Raw genomic sequence first — 13,460 nt, 5'->3', positions numbered from 1 at the left:
TTTTTATTCGGGAATTTCATTATTCGGACATTTTTTAATCGGAAATTTAATTATTCAGGAATTTTATAAATCAGCAATTTTTTTATTCGTGAATTTTACAGTGCCAGGAATTTTATTTTTCGAGATTTTTCAATCGTCTCCTAATAGGTACTCAAAATTGAGTTTGTATTTAACATATTTATATTTTCAATAAAATATATTTTCCGGAGATTAGTGAAAATGACAAAAACGAGTTTCATTGAAATAAATTTAAATCCAGCAGTATAAATTTATTTTTACAAATGAAAACAGATCTTTATTTAATTTAACTAGAAAAAGAACACGCGACTTTGCGTAAAATTATTGTCTTTTTTTCCTGAGGCAATTTTTAAATTAAAATATAAAAATAATAATACAAAATTTTTATATTATAAAGTATTTGTTATCTAAAATAAAAAAAAGATGAGCAAGGACAATATTTATTATTATTCAAAAATAATTTCAAAAAATATTCTCCTTGATTCTCTTTTATTCTATTTTAGATAAAATAAGAGAAAAGAGAAGAAAGGACGATATTATTTATAATTATGACAAACATAACCTGAAATAGTTAAGAAATTATCAATTTAATTTTTGAATTCAACTTATTTTTATTTAAGATCTTCTTTTAAACGTTATGTTATTTGTTTAGAATAACCGATTTCCAGTGAAAAATGTTTCCAAACTATGGAACTGTTCTAAAATTGTAAATCTTCTTTTAAATCTACCGATAACCGTTGAAAAACTTAAGCATAACCTAAAATTGTTGAATATTTTCTATTCTTCGAAATCCAATTACTTTTTTCATACCGATTTCACATGTAAAACGCCAATACAAAATAAAATTGGTTTAAAAAGTTTATTAAAAATACCAATTTCCAAACAAAAACACTAATAGAACGTGAAAATGTTAAAAGATTTTTGCGTAAAGCAACAACGTACCTGAAAATTGTCAAAAAAATATAAGCCTTTGAAATCTAATAATTGTTATTAAAAAATAGCAATTTCCGGTAAAAAAACGTCAACAAAATCGAAAAAACGTAGATTATTGAAAAATTTGTAATCTTTGAAATCCAATAATTTTTCATTTTTAATTCTCACTTCCGATGTTAACATAACCTAAAATTGTTGCAAATTTAGAATCTTGATGATTTTTTTTTTAAATATAAAAATTCTTTAAAAAAAAAACAAATTTCCAGCGAAAAATACTAAAATAAAACATGCATATTGAATAAAAGTTTTGATAAAAAATCGACTGCAGAAAGTTCAGGTCAAAGTTGCATTTTCTTAATCTTTGTATGTCGACTTTGGGCTTTTTGGTATCAGTAATAGTTTGTCTGTCTTCTTATATAATGAAGGATTCGATAAAATATCTTCAATTCTGCCGATTTATTTCACGCCTCTTCTTCTTTAAATTTTGCTTTGATGAAAAATAAAATATTTCACCCGATGTCTTTCAAAAAAAAAACATATTTTTTTTTGAAGGTCAAAAATTCAAGTTAAAAATTATCAAAATAGAACAATTAAAAAGTAAAGAATTTAGACTTAAATTCTGAAATTATTGAAAGCTTAAAAAAATATATCTAATAAATTATTTAAAATTAAAGGTTTATAACTTTGGTACAATTTAAGGTTTTGTTAGTTTTTTTTTATAGAAAATTAGTATTTTTCATTTTTTTTTTAAATTATCAAGCTTGTCAGATTATTATTATTTTTCAGATTATCATTCAGCATCATTAAACGCTCAATTTTGGCTGGAAACAGTAGTATCTTTAATAAAGAATTTTAATATAAAATTCGTTTAAAACAAGAAGCATTACATTTAACAGAAAATTTACAATCTTAAACAATTTTTTATGTTAATAGTTGGAAAATAAAAATGTTATTATTTTTTCCCATTCTTTGAAACTTTGTTAAGTAACTATTTATTATTAGAATTCCATTAAGGGAAAAATGACTTTTGAAGAAAATAGTCAAATTTAAAAAAAAGAACAAAACTTTAAACAAAATATTTAAATTTTCAATGAAAAAGATCAATTTCTAAATAAAATTATAAATTTTGCAACCAAACGAACGAATTTTCAACAAATAAAGATTTTCTAGTCGTGAAAGAAAAATAATTTAAGGCAAATTGATGAACTTTCAAGCCAAAAGACGAATTTTCTGAGAAAAAAAAACAGTTTAATTTTCAACCTGAAAAAAAAAATTTTAACAAAATAGTTCAACTTTTACCCAAAACAGTTGAATTTAAAATGTCAATTTTCATCCAAATGTTACATATTTTTATAAAAAAGATGAATTTTCAACTAAAATCTGGAAAAGTTAAATTTTCAGTGAAAAAAAATTTCTTCAATTTTAAGAAACGAGAAATACAAGGCAAATAAATGATTAAACTTCATTTTTAAAAATCCGTAATTTTTCCCGCACCAATTTTTCATTTATTTTCACCATTAACATCAAAGAACAATTTAAAATTATATAAAATATAATTATTTTAATAATTATACATGTTTTACTTTTGCCTGGAAAATACTTTTTTTCAAAAAGAGTTTTACTGTAAAATCAAAAAATTTCGATGACGTACAAATTTTTTATTTTTTTATTGTATTCATAATTTTTGAAATATTGTAGGATATATTTTACATAAAAAATTTGTATTTTGAAACAAAAAATCTTTACAAGTATACCAGATGAATTTTGTTTAAAATTACATGATTTATAAGCTTACGTAATTGCTGATTGTATTTTCGTTGGAAATTGAAATTTTTATTTTTGAAATCATGAAATTTCAAATAAAATTCGTGATTTTTAATAATTTGACGTTTTGCATGATTATTTTATTATGTTTCTGTCTATAATTATTGATATTGTTAATAATAAGAAATTGAATTCCAAAAAAGATTTACTACTTTTCAACAATTTAAGGTTAAGTTAGCCATTTTAGGTTATGTTGTTGGTTCACATAAAAAATTACTATTTTAAAATAAATATAATTAGGGTTAAAAGCTTAAAAAAATGTTACAATCCTCAGCAATTTTTTGCCATGTTATGTTAGTGTTTTTCGCATAAAATGCTATTGTTCATAAAAAAATCATTATATTTAGAAGAATATTTTAAATATTTAACCAATAATATTTTATTGTATTTTTAATAATAACGGTCATATTTTTTGTTAAGAAAAAATTCAACTCATTGACTGAAACTTGAAATACATTGCTAAAACCTAATTTTTTTAAAGATTCACCTCTTTGGTTGAAAATGAAACTATTTTGTTGAAATTAATTTTTTTATCCTAAAATTTAACTTTTCCATTTTTCGTTGAAAATGCATCCTTTATAAGTTGAAAATTTAACTATTTAGTAGAAAATTAATGTATTTTCTCAAAAAATAAACTTTTTTGTTCAAAATTAATATTTTTTAATTAAAAATTAAACTTTTTTGCAGAAAAATTCTTCTTTTAATCTTAAAAATTAAACAGTTTCCTAAAAAGTTAAATTAATTGGTTGAAAATGAACCTTTTTGTTGTAAATTCATATTTTCGGATTGAAAATATAATATATTTTCAAGAAAATTCGTCCTTTTGGTAGAAAATTAATGTTTTTGGTTAAATATTTAACTATTTTGTTGAAAATATATGCGTATTTTGTTGAAATGTCGTATTTTTGGTCGAAAATGATTTTTTTTCTGTTAAAAATCAAGTTTTTTGTTGATAATTAGTGTTTGTTAATTAAATCCAACTATTTTTTATGTTCCATTAAAATCTTATTCTGTTGAGATTTGAATTATTAGATTTTTTTGTTTAAAATTCATCTTTTTCGGGTGAAAACTCAACTTATTTCAAGTTCTTTTTTGTGATTGAATCTTCACAATTTCAGTTGAAAAGTTTTTTTTAAACTAAAAATTAATATTCTTAGGTTGAAAATTTAACTGTTTTATAGAAAATTCGTCTTTTTTTATTGAAAATTTAATAGTTTGGTATAAAATTCAACTATTTAATAAAAAATTAAACATGTAAAAAATTCGATAATTTATTAAAAAATAATGTTACAAATAAAAGTTAAGATGCTCCATTTTTAGTTTAAAATCAATTTCTTTATTTAAAAAATCGACTATGTAGTTATAAAAATTTTAAATAGGATTCAACTAGTCTGGTAAAAAAAGTCGAAAATTCATCTTTTATGGTGTAAAAGTGATTTATTGTTTTTAAAATTTTAACTCTTCGAGTAAAAAATGGGACTATTTAAAAAAAATCGTCTTTTTTGCTTGAAAATTCAACTCTTTTTGGTTGAAATTTAATTTTTTTGTTTGAAAATTCGACCATTTGGTTGGAAAACATCCTTGTAGTTTAAAAATTCAACTCTATGGTTAAAAATTCAACTAAAATGATTTTTCATTTTCAAAAATTAATTTTAAGAGAAAATTGAAGAACAATTTAAATGACTTTCTAAAATATTTTAAAAAGATTATAAATAAGTTTAATTAAAATTTTTCTTTAAATTTAAACATAATGTAATATTTTTAAGATTGCTAAATAAACTTTTGAAGTTTTTTCAGGATTTAAAATGATTTTTCGTTTTGAAAAATGCATTTTTTTAAAGAGAATATTGAAGAACATTTCAACAATTATTTCCTAAAATATCGAAAAAGAATGTGGAATATTTTAAAGCCAAAATTTTGAATTTCGCAAAAATACAAAATTTTAGAAAAATTGTTTAAAAAGATAGAAAAGTTATTTGAATCTTTGAAGGACTTAAAAAAATTATAAACAAAATTCTAGGAAAGCTGATTGTGAATTATTAAACAAAATATTTATAAGCTTTATCATTCTTACGTTGATTAAAAAATCATTAAAAAATTTGAGAATAAAATTTTTAAAAAATAGAAACAATATGGCTGAAGATTACTGGGAAATTTGTGATGTTTTTTTATTTTGAGAAATTCATTTTAAGAGATTTTTTCAGAAACATTTTTAAACATTTTGACCATTTTCGAAAAAAATATGAGATTTAAAACAATATTTTTATGTTCCGGAGTTTAAAAAAGTGTAGTTTTTTAAAGATTCCGAATTAGAAACTTTTTACTTGTATTCAAATTTTTCAAGAAAATTAAAAAAAATCTTAATCTTTCAAGAAAAATTTTAAAAAAATTAGTTTAAAAAATTAACTTTAACAGAATTTGTAAAAAGCATTTAAAAACACTTTAAGCTTTCCGAAATTCCAGAAAAACAATATGAAAACTTAAGACACAATTTTTTTAATTTTCCAAGATTTAAAAAAGATTCAGAAAAACTTTGAATTAATAAAAAAAAAATGGATAAGTTTTAAAAAGATTCGAAAATAATTTAAATCCTGAAAAGATTAGAAAACTAATCAAACAGTATGCAGATTTTTGAACATCTTAGAAAAAGATTCTAAAAAATCTTGAAACTTTACAAAAGAATGAAATTTTTAAAAATATTCTTCGGGAAATTTCAATTACTTTTTATTTTGATAAATAAACTCTAAGAGAAAAGTGAAAAAGATTTCAAAACACTTTTAATTATTTAGTAAAATTTCGAAAAAGTATGTAGAAGATTTCAAAGCAAAAAAATTTTTCGATTTTTTATTATGAAAAATGAATTTTTTTAAGAAAAGTTAAAAGACTTCCAAAAAAATTTTTTAAGATTGTTGAAAAAAATCTGTAAGATTTTGAGGCAATTTTTAAAACTTTGAAATATTTTTCATACTTTTAGGAAACATTTGAGTCCGTTTAAAAGATGTTTATAAATTCATCTCTTGTGGTGGAAATTTCATTTTTTTGGAATTCAACTATTTTTTTATATATTTAACTCTTTTTGATTTAAAATCATAATATTTTTTAGTTGAAATATCGACTATTTTTCGATGAGAATTCATGTTTTATGGTCAAAAATTCAAGTACTTGTTTAAAAGTTAAATTACTTTGTTAAAATTCTACTTTTTTGGTTAAAGATTCGTAATGTTAGGTAAAAATTCATATTTTTTGTTGAAAATGTAACTATTTCGTGAAAAACTCGCATTTGTTTAAGAAAAATTATCTATTTGGTTGCAAATTCAACTTTTTAATTCAAAATAAATTATTTTGTAAAAAATACGTCTCGTTTGGAAAAATTTAAATGTTTTCAAATGCCAGTTAGATTAATTTATTTAAAAAGAATGTCCTCTGTTTTGAGAAAATTTTGGAGTTACTTAACTTTTTCAAGGGGATGGGCAAAAAATAGTAAAAGAACCGAATTTGATTTCTTTAAATTTAAAAATGGTTTAAATTGATATTATTCATTCGAGTAATAATTAGTTATATAAATTTCTTCTACTCAGATTTCAATTTTTGGAAAAAAAATACGAGTCGAAAATAAAGATACTCACTTCATGTAAAAATTTTTGGAAAAAAGCATCGAATCCCTTTGGCAGAGTATTCGTCGACACACATTTCCGGTATAAAGAATGCATTTATCCACAATGACCAAAAAACTCCTGTATCCATTTCCGGGCGTTTCTGGATTAAAATCGAAAAGTGGGGCAATTTTGGCGATGTCCCGGTAGATTGGGAATAATTGCCCCAAGTAATCTAGACAGGCGACGAGAGCACTTTTAATCCTGACACTACATTCGTCCTGGTCCGATGCAAAAAAAGACACATTAGCTTGGCACAATTCCCTCAAAGCTGCCCATTGCGGCGGTTCCAAATCCTCGAAGGGTCTCTCAAAATCATCATCGGACGACATTTGAAATTTCCAGCGGTTCGAAATTTCTAGACACTGCTCAAACGACGTTTGTCGAATGAGAAAATTGACCGAGTCCGAGAGAAAGTAATGAAATACCCGGATTTAGAATTATCAAAATTCCATCCCAATATGTAGTTCACAGAGGTTAATGAGCGCTGAGACACTGATAAAAAAGACGTTTTCAAAAGCCGATTAGTGACTGTGTACCTGATAGGAACAATTCTTATCTAGTCATTGAATACGTAATAAAACTTGAGAAATTTATTTATGAGTTGATTACAATGCGGCGTCTGAAGAACGATTGACATTCGCGGAAAACAGTGATTTTCAGCTTTTCAGTTTCCTTACGATTCCTAACCTATAACTGTCACTCTGAAGGGCAGTGGTTTGTTTGTTTTTCAACTTTTTAGGGGTTTCGCACTTTTGTGAAGAGAGGATTATTGAAGGGAGTTTGTTGAAATAGAAATGACATTTTGTATCAGTGCTTGGTTTGGAACAGATCGAACAGCTGTTAGACGATCGACCCGAGTCCCACCCACGCGGCGCATTAACCGGGGAGCAGTTTGAGCAGTTGGCGTAAACTTTGACATTTGCGACTTGTTGTTATTCGCGAGTGATGTTGCTCAGTCGGTACACAATTTTCGGCAAATTTTTGCAGTAAAATAGTTTAATTTTCTACCAAAAAAAAGTTTTTTAACAAAAAAAGATTATTTTCAATCAAGAAGGGTGACTTTTGTACCACAAAAGATAAATTTTCAAAAAATAATAAAATTTTTAACAAAGTTACATTTTTAACGTAAAAAGATTTTCTACAAAAAATAAATCAATTTCTAACCAAGAAAGGTAAATTTGAAACCAGAAAATATCAATTTTAAACCAAGAAATATAAATTTTCAACCAATAGGGGTGACTTTTCTACCATAAAAGGTGAATTTTCAATCCAAAAGGAGGCATTTTGGATAAAAATAGAATTTTAACAAAATAGTTTAATTTTCAAAAAATAATTACATTTTTAACAAAATAGTTGAATTTTCAATCTACAAAGATAATTTTTAAACCAAATGGTCGAATTGTCAAACAAAAAAGACTTAATTTCAGCCATAAACAGTTGAATTTTCGTTTTCATCTTAATTTTTAACATAAAAAGTTCCATTTTTAAACCAAAATATAATATTCAACCGAGAAAGATAACTTTTTTGCCACACACGATCGATTTTCAATACAAAAGAAGGCATTTTTAAACAACAAAGATTACTTTAACAAAATAGTTATATTTAAAAAATAAATCATTCAATTTTTAACCAAATAGTTGAATTTTCAACTAAAATAGATATTTTTTTAACGAAAACAAAAGTGAAACCGTTTGATTTTCAGTTGATAAAATTCATGATTAAACAAAAAATTACATTTTCAACCATTTGAAATAAAACAATGTAGACGATTTTTTAACTAAATAGTTGAATCCTCAATCAAAAAGATTAATTAAAAAAAAAAACAATATTAATCTTCCAACCAAAAAAACAAAGTTTCAACCTAAAAAGATCATTTTCAGACGAAGAATATAAATTTCTATCCGAAAAATATAAATTTTCAACCAAGAAAGATACATTTTTAACCAAAAGGGATGAATTTTCAATCATAAAAGATGAATTTTGAATCCAAAAGGAGGTTTTTTGGATAAAAAGAGCACTCAAACAAAATGGTTAAATTTTCCAAAAATACTTAAATTTTTGACAAAATAGTTGAGTTTTCAAACTACAAAGATAGTTTTTTAACTAAATGGTCGAATTTTCAAACAAAAAATACTAAATTTCACCCATAAACAGTTGAATTTTCGTTTTCATCATAATTTTTAACATGAAAAGTTCCATTTTTAAACCAAAATATAATATTCAACCCGGAAAGATTACTTTTTTGTCACAAAATATCGATTTTTAATCCAAAAGGAGGTATTTTTAAGCAACAAAGATTACTTTAACAAAATAGTTGTATTTAAAAAATAAATAATTACATTTTTAACAAAATGGTTAAATTTTTAACCAAATAGTTGAACTTTTAACTAAAATAGATATTTTTTTAACAAAGAAAAGTGAAATCGTTGGATTTTCAGTTTATAAAATTAATTTTTAGACAAAAAATTGAATTTACAACCAATAGAATTAAAACAATTAAGACTATTTTGTAACTTAATAGTTGAATTCTTAATCAAAAAGATTAATTTTCAAAAAACATCATAAATTTTTCAACCAAAAAGACGAAGTTTCAATGCAAAAAGATCATTTTCAGACAAGGAAGATAAATTTCCAACAAAAAAGGTAAATTTAAAACCAAAAAAGATACATTTTCAACCATGTCCGACCAAATTCTCGAATTTTTAAACAAAAAATTAAAATTCAACAAAAAAGATTACTTTAAATAAATAGTTGAATTTTCAAAATAAATAATTGAACTTTTAATGTAATGGTCAAATTTTCAACCTACAAAGATGCCTTTTTAACCAAATAGTTGAACTTTCAGTATATAAAATTGATTTTAAAAAAATCGAATTTTTTACTGGTTGAATTAAAACAAATCAGGCGAAATTTTAACTAATTAGTTAACTCCTCAATCAAAGAGATAAATGTCTAAAAAACAAGATTAATCTTCTAACCAAATAGATGAATTTCCAACCCAAAAATATTTTGAAAAAAAAATAGATTTCGAAACAAGAAAGATAATTGTTTAACCAAGTGGGGTGACTTTGCTAGCATAAAAGAAGAATTTTCAATCCAAAAAGAGGCATTTTTATTTTTTAAAACCAACATATTTTAACCAAAATAGTTGAAGTTTCAAAAAATAATTAAATTGTTAACCAAATAGTTGGATTTTGAACCCAAAAATCATCTTTTGGTTGAACAGTAAACTCCTTTGTTAACAATTAATTTTGTTGTTGTTGAAGATCCATCACTTTATTTGAAAATTCATTACTGTTGAAAATTGATTTTTTTGAGCTGAAAATTCAAGTCTTTGATTTAAAAAATCATGTATTTTGTTGAAAATGATTCTTTTCTGGAACAAAATTAATTATTTTGATTAAAAATTTAGTTATTCCATTTGACTTGGTTGAACAGTGACTTCCTTCTTTTAAAATATTTTAAAAATATTTTGTTGAACATTTGTTTATTTGGTTCAAAATAATTTTTTTTAACTAAGAATTTAATCATCCCGATTGGAAATTTGATCTTTTGCTCTCAAATTTAACTATGTCAGTTGAAGCCTAATAATTTTAGTTGAAAATTCATCAAATCAGTTGAAAATTTAACGATTCCATTTTTTGTTGAAAAATTATATTTTTTTAGTTGAAAATAATTCAACTCTTTAGTTGGAAATTCATATATTTTGTTGAAAAGTTGTACTTTTTTCTGGAAAATGAATTTTTTAACTGAAAATTTAATTTTTCTAGTTTTGATAGAAAATTGATTTTTTAGATTGAAAATTGATATATTTTGGTTGAAATTACATTTTCTCTCATTAAAAATGCAACTGTTTGATTAAAATTGTTTGTATCTGGTTAAGGGTTTTACTAGCTTGTTATTAATTTGTTCATTTTTCGTTTTTTGAAAATTTATTGTTTTAATTATTTTAAATATTTAACTTAGGTTTGCAAAATATTATTTTTAAGTAGAAAATTCGTCTTTTTGGTTTAGAAATTCATACGTTTTGGTCCAAATTCAATCTTCTTTCCTTAAAAAGCAAACGTTCGATTAAAACTAGTCAATTTTGTTTGACGATTTTACAATTTTGTTTAAATTAAAATTTTTTTAATTCAAAATTAGTTTGTATAATTTTTCTACAAATATAGCATTTGATGCATTTGCAATAAAAAAAATGGTAAAAGCTGTTTGGTAGATTGACAATATTGTGGAATATGTTTTACGCTCTTAGCCTCTTATCAGAATTTTGTATGATAATAATAAAAAGCAATTAAGATAAGAAGTTGGGAAAAATTTACATGCACTATGCTCTTATTTCTTCCAGGATGAAAACAGTTGGAAACATTTGTTTGTAGCATAGGAGTTATATAAGCACACACACGCAGAAAACAAGTTAATAATTTTGTGTTTTGTTAAAAATTATTATTTTTTTTAATCAACTATTTCCTTATATATTCAGCTTTCTTTTGGAAAATTAACTGTTTTGTTGAAAATTCAACTTTTTGGGGATTAAAAGTCAAATTTTTCCTAAAACATTTGAATTTTTGACTTGAAAATTCAAGTAATAGGTTGAAAATACAACTGTTTTCGCTAAAACTTAATCTTTTATGTTTTAAAATTCTAAATTTTGGTTAAAAATTCATTTTTGTAAATTATCAAATTTTCTGCAAAAATTGTAGAGAGCACATTGATTTTATCTGTGCTATTCGCATACTGATAAAGTTAATAAACAACTGATTATTGCTGAAGAAAATGCTATCTACTATCTACTAAATATACTATGCTATGAGATACTATGCTATCTACTAAATTTACTATCTTATAAGAATTTGATAGTTTGACATATTTTTTTTTTTAAATTAATCATACATCTATACAGAAGAGCACTTCATTTTGTTATAACAATAAATGGAGCATGTACGGCTTTGAAAAAAAGATTCTCAATCCTTCGTATCTTAGCGTTCTACATGGGTAGAAGATCCGGATTATTGCTGGAAACAACATGAAATTAAAAAAATATTTTCTAAACTTAATAATAAAATATTTTCCGGAAACAATAAAATACCGAACTTCATTTTAAAAAAGATGTCGAATATGTTCATTCGGGATTACACCGCTCTTTCTAATAACATTTTAAACAACTGCTATTTCCCAGAAAATTGGAAAATAGTCAAAATTGTAAGAAAGGAAGGAAAAGTGGGACAATTCCCATCAAGCTAGAGACCACTCAGAGAAATGACTTCTTGTGTCAAAATAATGCTTCTTGATAAAAATGGAATTAGTCTCGAAAAGATCTTTAGTGAAAAACTTCACCTAATCTTGCAGCCAAATAGATCTGTTTGTGTAAAAAGATTTCCATGTGTTTCAAAATCAAACAGACAAGAGCACAATGCTTTTGTTTCCATAAGACAACATTTTTTCTGAGTGGCTGATAAGTTTATCTTTCTAATATTTGTAAAGTATTCGAGAAAGAATTAAAAAAATTGATTTCAAAGTTTTACAAGGAGAACACGACGTAATCCCGGAACATCAGTTTGGCTTTAGATATGGATACATAGCAACAGACGCGATTTGAAATTTCATATCAGATATTTCATGGGTTCTGAACAACAGGCAATTTGTAAGAGCATGCTTAATAGTCCGTGTAGAAATTCAAATAGGGAACTAGTCTGGTTCCCGACCATTCGACCCCACTTTTTTGAAATATTTTAAAGTGCTCAAATTTACCCAAGATTTCATGGGGAACATATCCTACACTTAAAAATGCATAAATTTATGTAACTAAAATTCCCCAAAATTTGTGGAATATTAATTTTAGAAAAAAACTTCAGCTGGAACGCAGCAATGGAAGAGCTTTGCTCTGAAAGAACCGCCATATTAGTTACGGTATCTGCTCCAGGTAATTATGCTTCGTTACGTGTGGACTGCTATCTTAAACACTCGTCGCGTCATTTCTGTTGCGCGAGAGGCGGCACGTCGCGCCCTTGCGGATTTTCTTTAAAGCTACCAGTCCAGAACTGCAAGACTCAAAGGAAGGTGATAGGAAAATCTGAACTGTACCGTGCTTAATAGTTTACTACTAGGATACTGCTCTTCACTGATTAATCAAAAACTTTTTCTTTTTCCAATTTCAACTGCATGAAGGATTAGACTTTATTTACATATGGCAAACCTTTCAGATTAGTTTAAAAATAAGCATCCGTACAAATTTAGAGTCTTATGACTTTCGGCAGACTTTTCACCTGCATCTATATGTATCTTTTCCAATATGGATTTTCTTGAAATGCCATACAAAAGTATTTATAAATGTTCCTAGAAATTCGCAATTTTCTGAATAATACTACAAAAAACTAAGATTACGTCTTTTTGAAGATTTTGTTCGTTTTTTTTATAAAAAGTTGATTTTCGTACAAAATTATTAACTTAATAATTATTTATTAAATATATTTGAGATGAATTTAACATTAATCAATCTTTTTTCCAGAAAACGGTGTAAAATTATTGTTAAATATATTCTTAGTGTTTTAGAATAAAAAAATAATTGCGCTTTTTTAGATATTATCTCATTTGATAAGACTTCGCCGAAAACTCAAACATAAGAATAACCCGATCAGAGCCCTACTAGCTCCCGACCTGAAGATTACCCGCACGGAAATTAGTAAACAAAAAGGCCCGACTAGCCCTTGATCAACCACCGACCAGGCCCCGACTGAAATTTTGACAAAAAAAGCCCAACTAGTCCCCGGTAAGTCCCCGACTGGGTACTTTGCCAAAATTAATATCCCGACTAGTCCCCGATTAGTGCCCGACTTGTAATAGGACCAAATGGGTTAATTGGTTAAATCACGATTATAAAATCAAAAACTATACATATAAGCAAATTGTCTGATAACCAGTTTAGTATTCCTCCTCCGCTGCTTTGTACAGAAATGCTCCTTTGCCTACTTTCTCGTGATTCCTGACCATTTTAAGAAGAGGGTCTCTTCCATTTGCAACTCTATGTGCTG

The 13,460-nt window shown here is 25.1% G+C and overlaps 1 protein-coding gene across 1 annotated transcript in view; it reads right to left on the bottom strand.

Moving 5' to 3' along the window:
• LOC117183064 (hormone-sensitive lipase) overlaps positions 1-7,300 on the bottom strand; it is a 45,679-nt gene extending 38,379 nt beyond the window's left edge. Inside the window, exon 1 of the mRNA XM_033376220.1 lies at positions 6,402-7,300. Within this exon, the coding sequence (XP_033232111.1) occupies positions 6,402-6,760 (359 nt within the window). The 5' untranslated portion in view covers positions 6,761-7,300. The remainder of the gene's footprint in view (positions 1-6,401) is intronic.
• Positions 7,301-13,460: the final 6,160 nt, after the last annotated feature.

This window comes from Belonocnema kinseyi, chromosome 2 (assembly GCF_010883055.1).
Source record: "Belonocnema kinseyi isolate 2016_QV_RU_SX_M_011 chromosome 2, B_treatae_v1, whole genome shotgun sequence".
In the NCBI taxonomy this organism is placed as follows: Eukaryota; Metazoa; Arthropoda; class Insecta; order Hymenoptera; family Cynipidae; genus Belonocnema; species Belonocnema kinseyi.
Note: the sequence above shows the minus strand (reverse complement) of the source record. Positions and strands in the feature narration are given on the sequence as shown.